This window comes from Eleutherodactylus coqui, chromosome 4 (genome assembly GCF_035609145.1).
Source record: "Eleutherodactylus coqui strain aEleCoq1 chromosome 4, aEleCoq1.hap1, whole genome shotgun sequence".
NCBI lineage: Eukaryota > Metazoa > Chordata > Amphibia > Anura > Eleutherodactylidae > Eleutherodactylus > Eleutherodactylus coqui.
In genome coordinates, this window is record NC_089840.1 from 262,502,759 (window position 1) to 262,525,262 (window position 22,504).

At 40.1% G+C, this 22,504-nt stretch overlaps 1 protein-coding gene across 20 annotated transcripts in view; it reads left to right on the top strand.

Moving 5' to 3' along the window:
* EBF3 (EBF transcription factor 3) overlaps positions 1-22,504 on the top strand; it is a 158,294-nt gene that overhangs the window by 96,206 nt on the left and 39,584 nt on the right. For 9 of the 20 annotated variants that reach the window (XM_066601196.1, XM_066601201.1, XM_066601198.1 and 6 more), the window contains exons 7-10: positions 3,889-3,970; positions 11,787-11,931; positions 16,811-16,944; positions 17,505-17,631. In XM_066601196.1, coding sequence (XP_066457293.1) covers positions 3,889-3,970; positions 11,787-11,931; positions 16,811-16,944; positions 17,505-17,631 — 488 coding nt within the window. The remainder of the gene's footprint in view (positions 1-3,888; positions 3,971-11,786; positions 11,932-16,810; positions 16,945-17,504; positions 17,632-22,504) is intronic. The other 11 variants (XM_066601197.1, XM_066601203.1, XM_066601210.1 and 8 more) reach the window with 3 other exon arrangements.

Sequence of the window (22,504 nt, forward strand, 5' to 3'; positions counted from 1 at the left end):
ACTAGAATTTTTTTTTCACTCCCGCTCATAACAAGAGCATTAAATCCTTTGTGTATCGGGGTCTGGGAAAGAGATATGTAAAGGCGGTTGTCAGATATTTTCTAAGAAAAAGCCAATTAAAGGGTAATAGAGCAAAGGATGAGAATTACCATTTGACTTGAAAGAGTGAATCTATTCGACTCCTGTCTCATGCTCCAACAATGGAATTACCACTCAATGAATAACCATGTATTAAGCGGGTTTTACAATTAACTATTCCGTTGCCAGAGGGTCTTATTGTGATTAAATAAAATTGCTCACTGGCATATTGCAGATCAGAATATATTACATGACAGCAAATTAACAAAGCACTTAGGTCCGGTGAGCAGATAAGTCATATAGCAGAATGGACTGATATGAGCAGCTGGTGCTACGCAGTACTGTATACATTGGTATGAATGGCAACCTCAACCTTACATTAGGTGCAAGCATGTCTCAAAGAGCTTACAATCTAATTGCATTCTTAAAATATTTCTATACACCTATATTGGTCATTTTTGGTGGGAGGTTTGTTATCTGTTAGGCCTAATTCACACATACATACGTATGCTGTAAAACTCACTAGACTCTGACAGTGCATGGATCCATAGTAGTCAGTGTGCTAATTCACACATCAGTTTCTTCACAAGGACACAGGGATCGTGTGAAAAAAACGCAGTATGCAGTTTTCTAATCTGATTTGCAGATGAGTTTTGCCCATTTAAGATGGTGGTGATGCGTAAAAATATGGATGCCATCTGTAAGCAATGCCTAGTTCCAAGTAATATCTAGTAATGCTTAGGCCAATGTAGTAGCTAGTAATGCCTAGGCCAATGTAGTAGCTAGTAATGCCTAGGCCAATGTAGTAGCTAGTAATGCCTAGGCCAATGTAGTAGCTAGTAATGCCTAGGCCAATGTAGTAGCTAGTAATGCTTAGGCCAATGTAGTAGCTAGTAATGCCTAGGCCAATGTAGTAGCTAGTAATGCCTAGGCCAATGTAGTAGCTAGTAATGCCTAGGCTAATGTAGTAGCTAGTAATGCCTAAATCCAAGTAGTATCTAGTAAAGCCTAAGTACAAAATAGAATCAAATAATGGCCAGACTTAAGTGAGATCTAGTAATGCCTAGACATAAGAAATATCCTAGGCCTAAGCCAAATTAAAAGCTAGTAATACCTAGGTCTAAGTAGTATCTAGTGATGCCTAGGCCTAAGTAATACCTAGTCATGTCAAGGTCCAAGTAATATCTCGTAATACCTACATATGGAGCAGGTGCCAAATGAATATTGGCTCGCCACATCTGTTTAAGGGGTCAAACATTGCTTTTGGTGCTTTACGCTATTTATGTAGGCCATTGTCTTTTACTGACTGCCTGCCTATGCAAATAGAGTAGGCACACTATGATATCAATGTAGTACGTCACAGTAATCATCTTTAAAAATGATACCTCTGTAGGTCCAGGTAGTATGTAGTAATGCCTAGGCCTAAGTAGTATTTAGTAATGCATAATGCCCATATTATAATAGTATCATCCAAACCCACTGATAACAATGGTGTGAGAATACTCTCTGATTTGTATGGAGGCCACCTAACTTTCCTCGACAGATGATGTCATGGGAAAAAAAGGATTGGGGGCGTTGAACTTCAGTGCCCAGTCCTTTTCTTACTCAGAAGATAAGCTGCATTACAGCTGTCTGGCTTAGGCTTACCTCCTTAAACACAGGAGTGCTCAGTTGAGCCGAAGATGCATGTGTATGGGGGAGCTGCGGGAAACAATTGATGGCCAAGCGATTGTTTGAACAAGATCTGTTGAAGGTGTATGCACACCTTTATGCCTAGGACTGAAGACTATCTATTAATACCTAAGGACAATTAATGTCTTGTAATACCTAGACCGAAATAGTATTTAGTAATGCCTAGGCCTAAGTAGTATCTAGTAATGCCCAGGTCGAGGTGGTATCTAATAAAGCATAGGACCAGTAGTATTTAGTAAGCCTAGGCCCAAGTAGTATCTACCAATACATACAGTAGGCCCAAGTAGTATTTAATAATGCATTGGTAAAGGTAAAGTCCCATGGTGCAAGCACCGAGTCACGACTGACTCCTCGGATGATGTTTTGTGGGGTGGATTGCCATTGCCTTCCCCAGTCATTTTTTACCCCCCAGCAAGCTGGGTACTCATTTTGCCGACCTCGGACTCAGTAGTCATTAGTAATGCCCAGTCCCAAGTATTATCTAGTAACACCTATGCGATCTTATGAATTGAGCAAGTATTGATAAAGTTTCATTTGCATTCCAAATGACTTTCTCTGATTAGAGGCGATCATTAAACTGTTTATGAGATAAGTGGATCTTCACAATAGCTTGGGAACGGTTGTATAAACCGATTATAAAAGGGTGAATTATGGCTGCGGGCCTAATGTATAGAGAGGTTTATGTCACTTATAAGTGGTTTAAAATGCTTGTAGATTTTTTTTTTCCTTTTAAGAGCCAGTAACATGATTTAATCAGATAGGCACCGTGGCTTGTTCCATGCATAAGGCAGGGGCTTAAGAGCAGACACGTTTGCAGATGAACCGCTTTTACTAGCTTCTCAGAGACATGACATTTGTTCAGCAGATTAGCCAGGTTGTAATGTGTGGCATAATTGCACTGTGCGGATGTCCCAGAAGTGAAAAACCTAATTGCTTGACAGGACTATAACTTTGAGGCACGTTCTCACCTTGTTAGGTCCTTTTTTTGATGCAGTTCAAATGAAGTCTGGCCGCAGGTGTGCCTAATTTACCTCGCAACAGAACGTGCGCTGTGTAATTGCAGGGTAGTAGTTAGGAGAAATTGGTGGGTGGAATATCAAGTGACTTACTGTACGCTGATGGCATATGGGTGTTTTTGTGCTATTGTTAGGGCAGATGAGCCGAGATTTGCTTCATAATATATTAACACGGAAATTCTGGATATGCAATATTATAAGATTTTGTACCATTTCTGCTCTAAATGTGATACAAAATAACAAAAATTATAAGTAATTGCATTTTATTATTAGTTGTGCGTTATAATTCACCTGTTATTATAACCTGCCATTTGCAGCTCCATAATAACAGATTTCCATGGTATATCTGCAATGTTGGTGGGTTTAAAGGCTTGTCAATTGATAAAAAGTTGTTCTTATGAAAGTATATGCATATGGCATTGTAACTGAAGCCGAGGTCCCACATACCCGGGCATCTGACGTTTTTGCACTCTGGTATATAGCTGGAGGGAAACTGATCCAAAAACTTATCCTACAGTTTTTAATAGGACAGTTCATGGGATCTGGCCCATCAGTTTTGATCCTGTATATACATTACATGTAGGATTTAGCATTTTCTTATCTGCTATGGACACCAGACTGGTCTAAAAAGGGTCCCAAAAAGTAACCAGTATGAAAACACTGGATGGATGCAACCAATGAATGAGAACCCAGCTGTCAACTTCATTTAAAGCCTTAAAAATGTTCTCCAGAATAAGAAAAACTGTCTGATTTGTTCCAAAAATAGCGCCATTCTTATCTGTTGGCTGTTTCTAGTATTACAAGTCAGTTCCATTTAGTTGAATGGGGTGAGTTGCAATACCAGACACAGCTTTTGGTCAAGCGTAGCGCTGTTTCTTTAACAAAAAGTTGACAAAATTATTTGAAAGGGAATAGGCCATTGTTGCCCTTAGTGTGTACAATGACCAAGTACCATATTAGGGGGAGGGTTGTATTATTAGGATTGTATTATTTAAATCACCATCTGAATATATCATAAACATTCACCTCTGTCTATTGTGTTAAACTATCTTACATTTACCGCATATTAAAGGCTTTCCTCTCTATTTCTTTCTTTCCGTAGATTCTTCCTAAAGTTTTTCCTCAAGTGTAATCAGAACTGCCTGAAGAATGCAGGGAATCCAAGAGATATGCGACGATTCCAGGTACTCTGATGGAGACAGCCTGGCACTATGACACTATGACAACTTTCCTGTTGAATGTAACCCTGATGGTAGAATGGTTGGTTCCGAAGATATTAGAGGATTTGTGCTTGATCTGGCCAATTTTGGCAGGATGGGGCATCAGTCTTCTTGTCTTTTGGTATAAATCACCAAATGGGCATTTTCACGGCGATATCATGCAATCCGCCAACTATTGTTTACGGGCATCTAAATGTTTCATTAATAATCTTCTTACAACTCCCATATATCAAATAGAATTGCAATTCCATTGAGTTCTAATGCACTAAATCTGTCCTAAAGAGCATCTTTAATGAGTGGTCTTAAATCTCATAACCTGATTCGTTAGAAATCTAGTTATTTTTCATGATCTGTTAAAGGGGTTGTCCCGCGAAACAAAGTGGGGTTCAGCACTTCTGTATGGCCATATTAATGCACTTTGTAATGTACATTGTGCATTAATTATGAACCATACAGAAGTTATTCACTTACCTGTTCCGTTGCTGGCGTCCCTGTCTCCATGGTGCTTGCGCAGTCCGGTCTTCTCCGTGTTGAATGGGGCTGCTCGTGCTGGAGAGCCGCTCCTCGTAGCTCCGCCCCGTCACGTGTGCCGATTCCAGCCAATCAGGAGGCTGGAATCGGCAATGGACCGCACAGAAGACCTGCGGTCCACCGAGGGTGAAGATCCCGGCGGCCATCTTCGCAAGGTAAGTAAGAAGTCACCGGAGCGCGGGGATTCGGTTAAGTACTATCCGGGTTTTTTTTTCAACACCTGCATCGGGTTTGTCTCGCACCGAACGGGGGGGCTATTGAAAAAAAAAAAAACCCGTTTCGGCGTGGGACAACCCCTTTAAGGCCCCCATACACATAAGAGAAAAGTTGGTCAAACCATTCAATTTTGGAGGGACTGACTGATTATCTTTGCGTATGGTTGCTTTCCAATGCTTTCCAACAGATGAAGTTGGGGTAAAGAACAATTAGATATTTTGAATATGCATGCTTGATACTTTTGTTCATAGAAGAGATAAGCCATCACCAGAGGTGGCTCCCCATTGAAAATACACGTACAATATACGTACAATTGGCTGAACCGAGCGTGCATGTGCATGGGGTTGCCCGAGCTGTCGGCAAAAAGATATTGAAGGTGTATGAGCACATTTAACATACACAATGGTTGGTTGGTTGGCCGGTGTCCTCGATGAGCCATCTGATTGGTCAACATAATTGGACCTGAATCTTGAAAGTTAATGCAAAAGTTATTTCCTTAATTTTGTAATGTAGGGAAAGATTTCCTGTGAGATGAAGTCCTATTACACTAAGCAGCATTATGGTCCATTATACTACTTCCCTTATTTTTCAACTATCCAGTACATTTTTTGTATCTAGGGTTAGACAATACTCATACAAATTTGCCTTACCCCTGGGCTTATAGCCGTCTCTAGTAAGTCCACAAGCCATGTTGAATTATGGAGTGCGTATGGGCAATGGTTAGGTTTGCCTCAATTGTCCCTGGTTAAGCACACACAAGAATAGATGGTCTAGTCAAGTAATGCACCTGAATATTCTTCTCAGAGATCATTAAGATCATTTAGGAAGATTAGCCTCTTCACTTCTGAGTTAGCACCACTTAGAAGCCGCTTAGCATGAAAGGCGAACCTAAAGGACCATTGACAATAGACAATGGCCAACAGCTATAGAACGGTAAAGGGGACTCAGAATCCTTTGCTTGTTATAAGGGAACAAAACATATACACGATTGTAGGACCACAATATTCTGCATCATCCACTGTTCGTGTTACAAGACATCCAGCCTTCAATCCTTATGGGTAATATGATTATGTACGTAAGCCACCGTTGGCTATAGACCACTCTTATTGATACCTCTACGATCTTATTTGTGGTGTAACTCTACTATATAAGCATGTTCTCGATATGGAGCTTAGACCTGATACTAAACCATCCTTCAGTAGATGGAGCACCAAGAAATGGGTTCTGATATGAATTTTCCATGACATCCCCTTCCATATATCCATGTGAAACTTAGCATACAGCCAGCAAATATTAATATGTTTTGTACCTATAGGTAGAAAAAGACATGGTAGGTATGCCATAGGTTTATCATTATTATGACATTGAATACCATCTATTAAAAGTGACCCCTGCCGAATATCAACAGACAGCATACAGAAAAATAGTGTTTACTCATAGCAGTAAGTATTATAAATCACATTTATTGTTCACATCATGTATGGAGACGTCTGTTTTATGCTTTCGGTTTTATTCCCTGTCCGTATTCATATATCTCACGGTTAGGGCTTCTTAAAAAAAATAAAAAAAAGTACAATTCTTCACAACACTTCACCGAGCCTCCATTTTTCATGGTTCTCAGCTCCAAGTGCCATTGGTAATATTGATCCATGGGAGCCGAGCAGAAGGTCAAGCCTGGAATGACTAAAAGTCTCCTCTTTGTCTTCCTGATAACTGCGAGAAGCATCACTCAAAAATGATTCTGTGGTCAACGCTGGGAGTACTGGTTACCAGATGACAACGCTGGATCCTTCCAGCTCATTTTCCTTGCCTTAATTTCCAATTGCATGAGAGAACCCAGCATAGCATTATGCGTCAGACACCTATATTTAGCATCTGCGAATCTGTATTACCAAGGTACCGACCCCAAAGAGTTGATATAGAACAAACGTCTTTTTTTTTTTTCCACTGAACTGTTATTTTCCCTTGGTGACTGACCTATATATAAATTGACACAGCAAAGACAGTCATGTTTTCTCCCTGCAATTTTTTTTTTCTTGCCCGTGTGTTTCATACAGTGTGGAGTGTAGGACTGAAAAGCTCTGTGCACTTTAGTATGGAAAGCAGGCATCCTGTATTTTGTACAGCATGTAATTCACTATAGCAACGCAGCATAGAGTCTCCTGACCTCTCTCAAATCTCCAGCTTGACTTACAATGCTTGTTTTTTTTATGTTTTTTTTTTTTATTTATTTCCTTTTTGACTTTTAATTAGGTGCCTGTTCCAGATAAATTCCTCACTCACAAAAATAGAAAGGAATAAATAATTTACATGTTATTCTCTCTAATTTGCTCTTGTCAAAATCCAATCCACTGCGCAGTCTTGATAAGGCAACACATTTTGTAAGCTTTTTAAAGTCCGTGTCTTCATGTTATTCAGTTCTAGGCGCAGTGCAGTTCCTTTAATTCAGCACAAATGGAGCAACATTAGTGCAGGATTATGAAACTTTCTGGATTATCTGAGAAAAGACTAGAAAATTGGTCTGCAGGAGTCAAGAACCTTAAGGAATAGAGATGAGCGAGCACCCAAATGCTCGGGTGCCGCATTATTCGAGTCGAGCTTTTCGTAAAATTCGAGAGCTCTACTCGAGTAATGAACCCCATTGACTACAATGGGAGACTCGAGCATTTTTGTATGTGGAACGCAGGGTCCCGATACGCAGGGTTCCCCTTCCCCTTCCTGCCAGACTAAAAATTTTCAAATTACGCGCGCTGCGTCGTGGCAGGGAGGGGCCAAAACAGGCACGTCACAGCGGGGAGGAGCCAAAAGCTGGGGCGGGGTCGAACGCGATTTGATGCTCGTTCGAGTAACGAGCACCATCGAGTACGCTAATACTCGAACGAGCATCAAGCTTGCCAGAGTATGTTCGCTCAACTCTATTAAGGAAGCATGAGTTAGAATATCAATAGAAATATGCAGCAGTCATATTAGCTTTTAGTTAAAGGAATTTTGTAGTTGGCTAATTCTACTCATAATAAGTCTCCTGCATCTGGTGCTAGGGATTTGTCTCTAGTGTCGGACTGGGGTGCCTAAGGATCACCAGTAAAATTCATTCTGAGGGCCCCCTGCACTGCTGCATGCAAATGCTACCTGATCCCCATTCACAAACTCCTCAACGCTACAATCTCTATATACTTCAATAGAAAGGTGGCTGGATTTGTGTGCTCCCCTGTCTCCACTAAAGTATATGGAGAATGCAGCGGGCAGGAATTGACTCCTATTTATCCAATATTCACAAATCCTGTGGCACAGCTCATGTGGTGGCTGGTGAACTGGGGGCCCGTCCGGGATTCACCTGTTACCCTGAGGGCCAGTCTGAGCATATTTGTCTTAAGACTTAAAGGCTTTGTCCAGTTGTAAAGTATTGATGACTTATCAACAGGATAAGTTATCAACAGTAGATTACTGGAAACCCCCACTGAACAGCTGTTCTCGGAGGCGATGCGTTTATGTACTGAGCTGATCTCTGCAGGATGCAGACAGCTCCATTCTCACTGCAGTGGCCAGGCCTGGTATTTCACGCAAAAGTCGCATTCATTTTAATGTGACCTTTGCTTGCAATACCAAGCCTGGCCACTGCAGTGAGAACTAAGTTTTCTGCTTCCTGCAGGAATCAGCTCAGTACACAAGCACATAGGCTGTAAGAACAGTTGATCGTGGGGGTCCCTGGTGACAGAACCTCACCAATCTACTATTAATGAGCAATCCTGAGGGTAGGCCATCAATAGTTTACAACTGAACAACTCCTTTAATATTGACTGTAATTAAATTTTACCTCAATATTAAATCACTCAATATATTTAAAAGTGGTGGTTTTAGGCTGCGTTTCCAGCCTAGCTGGGCGGCTTGATATTCCATCCAGCGTTAGAGTGAAATCCCGAAGGAAAACTGAGGCTAGAAATGATCACATAGTATTCTATTGGACAGTTGATGGCATCAGGTGCATCAATTTTGATGCTGGATGCCTCCATGACACAAGACAGAAAAAAAATAACGCATGCAGCATTTTCATGTCCAGCTGTGGATGCCAGAGCTGTGCAACTGATGTATGGAACCCCAGCCTTATTAATGACATTAGCATTTGTGTATTGTACATTACATATATGTTCTACTGTACAACTATTAGCTCATGGTATGAAGTATATGACAGCACACACTATAAATCAGTGCACTTTCTTTGTTCCCATAGTACACTTGCCTAACAGTTCATGAGACTGCACCACATATGGCACTCTCACTAATCCATATGGCTCTTTTCAGCTTATCTTTCCCCTGATGGGGTAATCTTTGTAAAATGACAGCTTTTCTACAGTGTCAATAAAAACATTAAATACATTAAAGCTATTAATGAAAGGTTCTTCACACCAAATTGAACTATATTTACTTCCCACATAGTCTTTTACCAAAATTGCCCAAAGGTGAAAAAATGAACCTTCGGGCAATAGCGTCTAATCACGCATATGCTTCAATTTTCAACTAGCACTTCAGATGAAAGCACATTTTTGATTGGTTAATGTGTTTGTTGAGGGAAATGCATTTGGTCTTTTGCAGATGTAATATTGCAATATTATAGGACTATATAGTAAAAATGAAGCAATCGTTAACATGACTTGATATTGTGATACTCGATTTACAGCATTTTAGTACATCGTAGTTATCATAACACGTTAAATGTCAAGTTAATGTTTGCTACATTTTTTTTCAGCAAGGATTGAGGCTGCATGATCTGTTTCATATGCGATCAGTAGCTGACATTCTATAATTATAGAAAGGTACTTGATAACAATTAGGAAACTAATATAACATTAACTTCCCAATGTAATCTGCCAATCAAAGATTTCTTTTCTCAGTACCCTCAGCACTAGTGGGTGTTGAAAGACATTCAGGAAGTTGTATTTCTACACATGAAAGCCTTTTTAGCCAAGTTCTCTCAAATAATAACTAATTGCATTATATTTTGCATGCCAAGAGCAACATTTACTGGGCAGAAACCTACTCACAGATGTATATATCACAGTAAGATCCACGTTGCCATCTAATTTTACACATGCACTGTTATTATTATATTTTGACTTGGCTGTGAAGGTTTAATTTAGTCAATCTGAAACCTGAACTATTGTAATCATTCCAGAGTTCTCATATTAACCTGCACTTGTTGTTATCTGAGACCCCAAAGACCGTTCGGGAATTATGTCAACATGTGGAGCCATCTGCAGACCTTAAAGATATGTAATTCCCTGCCTAGTCTGATCCCAGCCATTTCCAGGATATATTGTTACATGAATCCGGTCTAGGTGTTATTGGTTAACAAGGTTGTGATGTGTAAGTACGCTCCTGCCTTAAGTTGTTCTGCTGTGAAGCAGCTGGAGTATAAGAGGGACCTATCCATCATTTCTTCTATGGCCGCACTCTGAACCTGAGCGGCAAGAATAGGACTCTTTCAGTCTAATATAAAGAAGGAAATTCCGTTGACATACCAGGGTCAATCACCATCCAAATGAACTTGAGAATGGATACTTTTCATGGGATGAAAACACTTTCGCTATTCATTTTACCGTTCAAGCTTTTCATATGCAAAAACATCATTATTGCCTGGCAAATGTAATCATAGAATTGACAGATGTCGTCAGTCTAAAAGAAAGGCTTCAGATTAATTTTTGATGGGTAAAATGTTTTGATTTGTAACAGTGTATTTTTTTTACACATGCAGAAGAAGGATTTTTTTTGAACATTTTAAGCGGCTGACGATAACACATGCTTAACATTAGTCTTATTATAAAATATCCAAATATAAAGCAGTACTGTGCGCTTTAAGAAGATCTAATGTGTTCTGGCTTTAACATATGGTAAATATAATACTTTATCAATGTTAAAGTGACCCTCCAGTTTTGGGAAAAAATTCTGTCTCGGGCCCGGAGGGTAGAGAGGTATCTTTCCAATACTTTATTTTCTCTTCCTGACCCCTCTGATCAACTCTTCGGTGCTTCGTTTTCAGGTGGCCCTGATGGCCGCTGCCATTTTGCAATGATCTAATAGACACTATAAACTGCTATGTGATTGGCCAGTGCTGAGTCCTAACACTGCCAATGCACTATGGTTGCTCTGATAGTCTAAAGATGGCTGTGGATTTCTTGGCTAGCTAAAAACCTGAATCAGTGGAATGAAGAGCTAGGAAGAGAAGATAAAGTTCAGGTAAAATATTCCTCCACCCTCTGGTTCTGGGACAGAATTTTGTCTTGGAAAGGTAGGGATGCTTTAATTAGCAGGTGAACTTGTAGCAGTTTTTGGAAGTCACATGTAGTCAGTCTACGAGCTGTATGTGACTCCTTTCATGTGGAATCTTGGTGGGGAATACTATTGAAAACTCAAAATGCGGTCCATATTCCGGTGGTGTTTTTTTCCACGATTCTGAGAGAAGACATTTCCCCTTTAGCATGCCCAATCAAAGATTGTACTGAACCCTTTTTACCACCAAGAGATTGTTTCACGTGCCATACCCTTTCTATGATCATTGGGTCAATATCCCATCCTTTTGATTGCCAACACTGCAGATCCTCTTGAGACTGGGGTCCTGCCAATGTTTTGCCACCTAATCACAGAGAGGATGAGAATAACAAGGACTGGTTTCCTCTTATCAAAGCCCTTTTCTTTTTTTCCTCCCTTGCAGTCTTATTATTCTGTTTAGGGGAAATCTCAGATACTAGGCTGATGGGATCAAACCATGTCCCATACCAGCTATGGTGGTTGACTTTGTGGAATGTGCAACCTACTACCAAACCATAAAGTAAAGCCAGTCAAAAACATTTCAGCAAATCACAGCTACAGTATGTAACATCATGAAATGATACTTTCTTATTGGGGTCGGCATAGTCTCAACTATAAATTTTTGCCAAGTCCTATTTGAATGTAGTAGATTCGTCATAAAACGTTGGCTATTGTTTGTTTAGCAAATGGTTTCCTTAACAGAATGCTGTCTTTTTTTCTTATTTTTCAGGTCGTTGTATCAACAACAGTCAATGTGGATGGCCATGTCTTGGCTGTCTCAGACAACATGTTTGTTCACAACAATTCCAAACATGGAAGGCGGGCTCGCCGCCTTGACCCCTCAGAAGGTACGGCTCCTTCTTATCTGGAAAATGGTAGGCACACATTTACATGTCCTTTTTTTCCTTTGCAATGTTTTTTTTTTATACATCAAACTTTATTTTGACTACCCAACGTTGCATCTATTTTCCCACCCTCAATTCATTGATCAACAGACTGACCGAGAGATCACCATTTTTAGCTCAATGAAGATCCAACTTGGAAAAAGAATCAGAATTTTCTAACCGTCATTTTAATCCATTTTCCTTTCAGCTCAAATGATTTTGAACTCGTTTTTACCATTTGCCTCCAATCTTTTATTTTTTTAAGCATTTTTTTCATGGTTTGCCTTCAGCTTTTTTTGCAGTTTTGATTTAATTTGATATTATTTTTGTTGCTGGTCACGGACATGAGGTACATTCCTTAGTTCATGTGAGCATTTGTAAATGGTTTTGGAAACATATTACCAAATCTCAAAGGAATTTACTATGAGGTCAACTTCCTGTCACTGGGTCCTGCAGATGGGAACTGCAGACATTCAATGCAAAGTGAACTTATGCATGTTTAAGTAAATGGATGCATGAGAATAACATATACATAATGGCTAAACTGCATATTACATGGCATATTACATTGATGAAAAGCAATCCAAAGGGGAGATTTGCATACGACATCTCAGATAAAATAGCTTCAATTGTTAAGTGTAACATGATGATTTAGATATCAAAATAAGAGCGCAATTTACAATCTGCTGCGCTGCTCAAAAATAAACTAATTTGTTTTTCTGCAATAATGACTAAGGTAAAAGAGAACAAAATATAATAATTAGAGGTTGCCCTGAGCCCTAGAGTCATTATAGCGTATGACGTATTGTTTATCCCTTTCATATGTACTGAAGATAGGTGTATGTTTTGCCTAGCAACCAGCACTAATGAGGTTCACAATTAAGAAGGTTGGATCCTCTCTCCTAGTCGTCTTCTTCCCCAGGGAGACAGAACTGGCAACATTATAGGTTCAAGTTAGCAAGCTCAGCCCTGTGGTGCTAGGTTTTGGTAGAGGTCCAAGCTCGTCCTCCTCTCTAATGAGCTATTATGATGTTAGCAAAACACAAGTATTTATTTTTGTAAGCTCTACAAAAACTATCTGACTGTAAGCAGGAATTGATTTGTGTTTTGTAAAATAAAGAGAATTTATTTTCACGTCTATTGTTTGGCAAGCGAGAAATTGTATCGTCCCAGAGACTACATGTAGGCTGTTTTATCTTCTTCGCCGTTGTAAAGATCTTTGCACAGAACAATAGGCTGAATAGGTTAAAAAAACAAACAAAAAAACAAACAAAAAAAACCATGAAATGGATACAAATGTTAAAACAAAAACAAAAAAATGTGAAAAATTAAAAAATGTAACAAAAAAATGTAAATTCAATAAAAAAAATTAACAAAAAATAAATAAAAACTAAAACTACAAATGAAACAAACCCTTTCCCCACTTTATCCGCCCTTGTTAAACTCAGGCAATCTACCATCTCCAGAGTGTTAGAATAAAAGTTCTACTATGAAATCACCATGTGTGCTCATATAAAACCATGCTAAATATATTAATAATAATAATATGTACCTGCATGAATCGTCCCCCTGCTAACACCTCATTATCCAATAATCTAATGTTCACCAGCAGCATATATACACTCAACCAAGACCATTTCCAAGTAAACTAATTCCCCCTGCTGTTCCAATGGACGCCTGCCATGGAATATCTTCTGTCCTCGCAAAGCATGGCAAATTATCGCAATTGGTAGAAGAAAAAAAAAATGAAGCAAACAAGAAAAGTATTAGAAATTTTTTTTTTAATTTTCATATTCCGTTATTTTTTTTTCTTCCTTGTCCCTTTTTACAGAAATCACGTACTAATAGTATGAACCTTAAGCAACTTCTATCACAGTACCACCAGGCCTGCAGCACAGAACTGATTTGCATGCCAAGTACTTGTAATGCAGTTAGGTTTATGCAATAATGACAACTGAATCCAGGCTGCAGGGTTTTAGTGAGTTAAAGAGAACAGATGGCCCTAAGAGAGGTAAAAGGTATAATCCTATCAGCTGGAGTATCAGCCAGCCATCTGGACATCCTAAGCACAATTACAAGACATTTTAGCAGGCAGAACAAAGGAGTCTTCATGAGGCAAGATTAGGCCTGTTTGAGTGTCTCAATATTGTGAATTCAGAAAAAGGTGACAAATTCTGTGATATTACTCCAGAGACTTGGCTGATTAATCAAAACTGCTATAATGAAGCTGTTTACTAATAAAATACTTGATCTGATTGTAAAACAACAAGACGAAAAATATAGAAAACATAAATAGAAAGGCGGCGTACCGGTTCACAAAAACATCTAACAAAAAAAAATAAAAAATTTTTTTTTGCAAATTTTTGGGGAAAACGATGGCCAAATATTATTAACGTGATGATATTATTTTTTTTTTCGGATGAGGGCATGAATAAAATATGACAAATCTACTTCTTGTATGTAATTAATGAACATCAAATGAGGAGGCGACACCTACTGGATATCAAAGATACTCCCTTATTAATTAGCAAAAACACACTGGTAATGGTTAGGTGCTTTCGAATTTTAATGATATAGTTGTGGCATTCTGTGCGAGAGGTTGAGATAAGATGGGATCAGGCTGTGCTGCAGATTTCCATGTGTGTGGGTTGTGCTTTCAACACCCCAACACAGAGCCCTGGGATATGAACATTTTTTTTCCCCCCTTCCTCTTCTGCTCGGTTTCTATCCTCTGTTGAAGTGTATTGTGCACGTATATCATTAGATCTCTAACACTGTCTGTGTAATTCATTTTGCTATGGTTCCCATAGAACACATGTTCCTCCTCTATATGTGCATTGAAATGTATGCAAATACAAGCAGGAGGAGGACGGCTATCGGAATATCCCGAGCCAGCTTCTGTTTCTTTTCCCACTCACAGGCACTAGAACTTCCTAGACAATCTGCGTTTTCAGTGAGTCCCAGCTGCCAGATAGAAACCTCTTGTGCTTGCAATAGATTCGAGTTTTCCCCTCTTTTTTTTTCTTCTTCTCTACCTCCAAAGTAAATTTGTTTACTGTAATTTTTTTTCTCCCTTTTTTGGGGGGGAGAATTATTTGCCATAATTGGCTGTGCTGATGAAGGTCATTCCCTGTGAGGAGACTTGTCAGTCTTTAGAGATCTGATCCTTTTCAAATGCTCTCCATGCAATTAAGAAAAGCAAATGTCATTCGGAAGCCTCAGAAATGAAAATTTGTATGAACTTATTAGCATGAAGTCAACAGCGCTAGTTAAGGGCAGGTTCTCAGTGTGTGCTCTGTTCCTCTGTTGCAGAGGGATATGCACATAGAATAAGCAAATATAACCTCCATTGGTCTAACGTCAAAGCAAACAAAGGAAGGTGGCATGTCTAGAGCGTTCTAAACAACAATAGCTAGTGGTGATTAGCCGTAGTGTTAGTTAGAGATGAGGACCAACGTTCAACCCTCCTTGTACCAAAGCTCCTCGCACGTGTTTGCTTTCAAGACACCTGGGCCTTGTTACTTGGCTTGAAGGACCTATTATACAAAGCTATCGAGTAACCCTTGTAAAAATGTCAAAAGCCTCCAAGACTGTAGAATAAAAGTAGATAACGATGGGATTGATTCTTGTAGAAGTAGATTAGGTAACTCAATGTCCTCGAGCCTAGACCCATACCCCAAGTCATCACATTCGTATAACCAAGACAGAGCCGAATGCTAAGTAGATGTCAGCAAGCTTGGTGTTCTCCAAAGAGACAACAGTATAGAAACAACCACAAAAAGAGCATTTATATTGTCTCGAGAACAATCAACAATACCGTACTGTCAAACCAACCCCTGCAGGTGAGATATTGAGGAACGGAATTTACTTGTAATAGGGAAAGTGTATATCTTAGGATCTGCTCCTTTGCATGAAAGTCAGCATACAAAAGACCATCAAAGCTGGTAAAAAAGGTCTGTCAACACCGTGTAAAAGAAAGGCTGATCAAAGTGAAGAACAAAGCCATTCTCACAGAGGCTGAGCAGCCTTCAGCCCGAGCCTCGCCACAGTTTTACTGGCTGCTGTGAGCCTGGAGTGACTAGTGCTGCTTTTGCTGCTTACCCCACCAGAGCATTGTAATAACTCATGCAAATGTGAAGACTCTAGAGACAAAGAGAGGTCAAGTAAATGGCCCAGGGATTCATGTCGACAAACAATATTAGATGTAAAATGTGTACCTTTGACAGAAGTATTAATATAGAGCTTTTGATTTTTTTTTTTTTTTGTGCGTGAAAACTGAAAACTAGTAATTATAGAGTGGCGGAGGAAAATTAAGTTTTGAACCAAAGGCAAAGATCGCTGATGGGAAAAAAAAAAAAACACCCAACCCAATTAGCTGCTTATAAAGAATCAGAATTCTGAACATTTGCTGTTCCATTTCATTCAACAAGCCTGTGATTGACTGTGCTTAGATCTGTACAGTAAAGCAGATAAATCGACATGCCACATGCACGCGGCGCTTAATCATTTGTAATAGCCATATTTGCTTTGACACGTAATTTGCCGTATTAAGCCATTTTTCTTACTCACTGGCAATCTACTTGGCCTTTGCTTTATAAAACATGTAACAGTTTCCTTTAAATACATTTCCATGCTGATGTATGACTGCTCTTTTATTTATTTTATGGATGCCTTGCACAAAAAATTTCATGCATTTCTTTTTGTTTTGTTTTGGGTTTTTACATATCTTTTCCTTTGCAACATGATTTGTCATTTGGCATTGAGGTACGTTCTACGTGGAAAACAAAAAGCTAATGTTTCTTTCTCTACTCTTTTTCTCTCTCTCTCTCTTTCTCTTTAACCCCTCTCTTACCCTTTCCCTATGTTCAAGTAGCTACGCCATGCATAAAAGCAATCAGTCCGAGTGAAGGCTGGACCACTGGTGGAGCTACGGTCATCATTATTGGAGATAATTTCTTTGATGGTTTACAAGTGGTATTTGGAACTATGCTGGTGTGGAGCGAGGTAAGACATACGAATCAGCAGGCTTTTGATCTATAGCATGTTTCCACCAACGAGATGTCAATAGTCAATTGACAAGTGGTATCAAGAGGCTTTCTTTCAAACTATCCTTTTATCCATGAAGTGGTGGTAGAGCTCGGACACAAAACTCAGGCACATCTAGGCCCCCTAGTGGAACGCTATAACAGGCCTTTGAGCACAATTGACCAATTAGTGTTAAAAATTACTAGGAGCAGGCATTGGTGTTGCCATATGGAGGCAATTTTCCTACGAATCATGCCCTGTGGCCTTTCCTGCAAACCCAATTCTGGGATAACTTGCAGACTATTTTTCTCTTTTCCTCCTAACAAATCTCTAGCAAGGTTTAGTCTATAGTTTCTCATGAGTTTATTTTATACTTTATAGTTTGTTAATGTAGCAGAGCTGAATTGGTAATTAGTCGCATGCATATCGCATTCTTATATACAGGCACACCGAAAATAAAAAATGCTACAGTTGTACATAAATGTAAATTGTGTTGATCTTTAAGACTCTTTTCTCTCTTTTCCCTTCTTCTCTATTAGCTGATTACACCTCATGCCATCAGAGTCCAGACCCCACCCAGACACATTCCTGGCGTTGTCGAAGTCACACTTTCCTACAAATCCAAGCAATTCTGTAAAGGTGCCCCTGGAAGATTTGTTTATACCGGTAAGTTCCCGTAATATTTCGGCTAATGCGATAAATCAGTATTGAAGCCTATTGCTTTGTAGATGAAATGTTGCAAATCAAAGAAATCCCAGTTTGCTGCTAATAATATTTTTCGCGATGGGCCTGGCAACTCGGAATTTCCGACTCTGAAGAAAATGACATGTTGTTTTTTAAAAATAGGGGAGGGATGTTGCATTGTGAGCATCTGGTTCCTATCACAGTATATTGTGTTCTCCGCCACAGTAACATTTAACCTTCTCAGTATGAGATGTACCATAGGGCAACAAGGCCTCCAGATAATGAAAGGGGAGAGCGGTGTGATAACCAAGCGCTTTATAAAGTACTTAAATCTGAAGTGCTCAGTAAATAGAGGGAGAATAAGGTCCTCTTTATTTTTCGAGGTTCTTACAGTAACAAATACTGACGGCACAGTTTCTCATTATGCTAAAAAAGGACAAACCCCAGACTATCCGTTCTGTATTGCCTGCTCCTTTCAACAATTATAAAGATACAATTACCTTGGGAGAATGTGGCAGTTCAGTTGATTAGCACGGTGAATTAAAAGAGTGAGTCACAAATGACATGTCCAGCTATTTTCTACAGGTCCTTTGTATTCCCAATGCACCTCACCCTGTTGTAAGAAGGTCAAAAATTAGAGAGAGAGATAACAGTTTCCAAGCAGCTTGCACTTAAGAAAAGAATTAACAATCATTCTGTATGTAATTGCCAGTTAATAGTATATTGCCTTCTAGATTGAAGCGAATAAGTGGCGATATACTGGTACTAAGTAACATTGTATCAGTCTGCTTTTTTACTAATCACGCTTTCAGGGGGGGGGGAGGTGCTAACGGTTTATCTTTTTTTATTTAAGCTGGAATAGATTTGTTAGTGATATTGCAAACTTTATTTAAAGTGTAGAATTTGGCCGGTGCTTCTATAGTCTGGCCTGATTTTGGTTGTTTGCAAGTGAACTGGCTGGAATGATGTTGCTTGGTAGGTTATGATTGCCATTAGAAAAGAGAAAATCTGTAAATATTAACTTTGTTGATTCTCCCAAACTGACTCATCCATATGCACTATGAATCTCTAACCTGATGCTATCGTGTAACCAGGTATCTGGAGTATTAATGAGGTGTTTTGCGTTGCATTGAATATAGTTGGAAGAAGTGTAGAATCCACCCATTTGCCAGCGCCTAGGTTGCAATAGTTAATTATTCATCCATGGTGTTGTGCACAGAGCCGAGCATGGAGTTATAAGGATCAGGCAATGTGGACCCGTTGCGGCACACAATGGTTTGACTTGGAGCAAAATCCAGAGGTGACATCTGAGGAATCCTGGTCTCCAACCCTTCACCCCACCAATCGTGATGTGGGCTTTGCTGTGGGGTCTTCAGTTCATTACACTAGAAGGGGTTCCAGTTATGGAGCAACTGACGCTTCAATAGACCAGGGTGTGTGAACAGAGGCATAGTCAAGAGAGTTCGGGGTGGAAGGCAGGTGGTGAACCTTCAATGCAAGAGACAAGCCAGAGGTCAGAACACAGAGAGCACATTCAGTAAAGTACAACAGGTCAGGAAAGTCAGCACAAATGACTAGCACCATCAACTGGACTAGAAAAACTAAAAGCTTAGGCACCTTCCTTAGGGGTAAGGCGCCCAAATAACCAGAGGTGCTCAATGTTTGGCAGGGGACAAAATAGGAAGGTGTGCACTAACTGTTCAAGCGGGCAAGCCTATGCACATGGCCTTTGGGCAGCAGTGAGAGGCAAGCAGGAGGCTAGAGCCGAATGCCTGCTGTGGACATGGAGAAAATGTGTGCCATGGCCACCAATAGGAGATGGTGAGGCAAGATGGTGGCCTTGACTGTGAATCATAACAGGGGTCTTTGTGAAGGGACAAAGAATTCTTATGGTTCTATATTATGAAGCCATAGACACACTATAGGTGTCATATTTTAGCACCATATTTTCCCTTTCTCAGGGCGAGCACCCACTGGCGTTTGCGTTCTCCGCGGGAAAAAACGCAGCGTTTTCGCCGCGTTTCCCGCGTTTTTTCCGTGCGTTTTTCGCGGCGTTTTCCGTTAATTTCCATTGACATTCATGGGTGCATTAGGAGAAAAATAGGGACACATATGCAACTGACAGTTCCTATGTTAAAAACGCAAACGCAACGCAAAAAAAACGCCAGTGGACAGGAACACATGTTATCTCTATGCCTGTGCAGGAAAAACGCAAAACGCAGGTAAAAAAACGCCAGTGGGTGCTCGCCCTCAGGGAGCATTTTTTTTCAAACAGGCTCAATGTGATGAAAGAACATAAAAGAAGCCATACTCACTTCACTTGATCCCCTGCTGCTCACAAACTTCTGGTACCCAGTCCTCTCACTGTTTTTCACTTCCTTCTTCGGGAAGCAAGTCATGATGTCCTCGACACCAGGGACATGTGACTGCTGCAGCCAATTACTGGTTTACTTTGTTCATTGACTAGCTGCAGTAGTCATATGTCCTGTTGTTTGAACATCATCGCTCTGCAGCTGGAAGTTAGGACCAGCAGAAGACCGGGCACCTGCAGAATGGGCACAGAGAGGAAGTGGAGTATGATTTTTTTTTGATATTCCAACATTTGAAAAAAAATTCTCATTTTTGGATAACCCCTTTAAAGCAATGCTTCTAGACATGAATACTACTGCAGTACTATATTTGGTGGAGTATGAACTTCTTGGCCATTGTTTCCATGTGGAATCTAACTCTGCTAGGTTCCATATGAAATCAGAGTCAGATGGAAGTGCTGTAGCTCTATGGATGCCCTATAATGGCTCTATACAACTCAGTAGTTGTATGGTACTATTATACGGTCATTTGAAAATCCATTTATAAATCTGGAATTCTGATTATAGCCCCTACAATGTATGGTATGTATCAATACTGGATAGATTACAAGAGGGCAAAAGCTGTTGCATTAGCAGATTATGTGTAAAGAAAGTATAAGACATATGGGGCCCATTGAAGGGTTATATTGGTTAAGAAACTGCTCGGAAACGTCTCTGATTCATAGATTAAACAAGGAAAGAGGAGCCGAGCAGCAGCACATTAGTAATATCATGGAATCTCCTCTGATAAATGAACTTGTACCAACGTCACTCCTAAACTTGTAGATATGTCTCCAATCCAAACACAATACTACACTCTATCATGTAAAGTATTTATAAAGTGCAAGCAGCGTCCAGGACTGAGCTTGGCCGAACATATTGTTCTTCTCGAGCTGTAAATCCCTCTGTGAGTCTGTAGGTGCTCAGTTTGTTGTGAATAGAGACACTGTCTGTACTGGTTACATAGTATCACATAAAAACCTAACAATGGCCAAGAACAGTTGGGGTGCTGAAGGTAGCATATGGTTTTGTGCACCTCACTTTACAATTAATGTGCATAGAATGGGTAATTTATTCTTAAACTGGCCATACCTATTACATGTATATCAACCCAATGGATGATTTTGGTAGGATTGGTTGACCATCCAATGTGTATGGAGGCCACCCAACTCTCCCCTATCGACAGTTATCAGGGAAGATATGAATCAAGCAGTTGGATTTCAACTTCTAGCCCGACTATTTTGTTCTCAGGTAGATAAGATGCTCCCTGATGTGTCTTCTTGTGGCTTATTTGTCTCTCTCTACTCAGAACACATGAACTCTCAGCCGAGCCAAGCTAACCCAATTATTTGTGGAACCCCCTCTGTGGTAACGAGTCCTCAAAAAAGACCACACTGTCTGAAAATTGTATCTTAAGAGTTTCTTACTCTTAGTTAGGTTCAGACTGCTCCACAGGGGAACAGGTGAATTCCCCGGTGGGCCCTGAACCAGGGTGGGCCCCCACGCCCCTTACAAGCTGTGCACAGGATATGCACATCTAAGGTGAATGTGTGTCTACCAATATCTGCCCACAGTGTTCTCTATATACTTCAAAGGAGAGAGGGCCAGAAGGAAACGCAATAACCTTTCTATTAAAGTATATGGAGAATGCGGGGGTGAGTAATCTGTGAACAGGGATCAGGTAATAGTGCATGTAGCTGCATAGTGGTCCTCAAGAACAACTCTTACTGGTGGACCCTGGGCAACCCAGTCCAACACTTAATAATCCTTTGAGTCATCACCTTCCATCCAATTTCTAAAAATTCTTTCCAGGTATTTCTTTTTGATATCTGCTTTTGGAAAGACTGGGTGACATCCAATATGGCAGCCACTAAATCTTTATAATGGTCGCCAGCCAACTTTACCAAATGCCTGAATGGCAAACCTATGTAGTTAGGCAATGATTCATCCGCTGCTTCCATATTCCTTCATAGTTATGCTGACTATGAGCGAATGACGCCATCGCTAGCTCATTCGCTCTCGTGCAGCCTGTTTAGGCAGACAGATACATTGTTGGCTCGTTCAACTTTCACATCGGCTGTGTAGGTAAATGAGAATGACTGAATGATTGCTGTTAAAATCGAACGATAAGTCAACGAGCCAACGATAATTTTTATGCCTGCATAAAACGAACGACGAGCGAAAAGCGAACGAGAATCGTTCATCGTTTGTTCGCCGGATCGCCTTTACACTGGACGAATATCGCTCATTTTCACTTTTTTGAATGATTTTTTGAATGCTAATCGTTCTGTCTGTAAGCACTTTTGCAGCGGTGTATGGCCTGCACCGCCTGCACAATGCTGACATTTCACTTTCAGTAACAGCTCCTCTGGTAACATATGTATTTGATTTCTGGCCTCCAACACATGACACAGTTTATCTCCTATTCCACTTGAGAAACATGAGAAGTGGCTGCTTTAATGATCTTTTGTGCGCATTCAAATGTGATTCTATCACTGACACCGCCA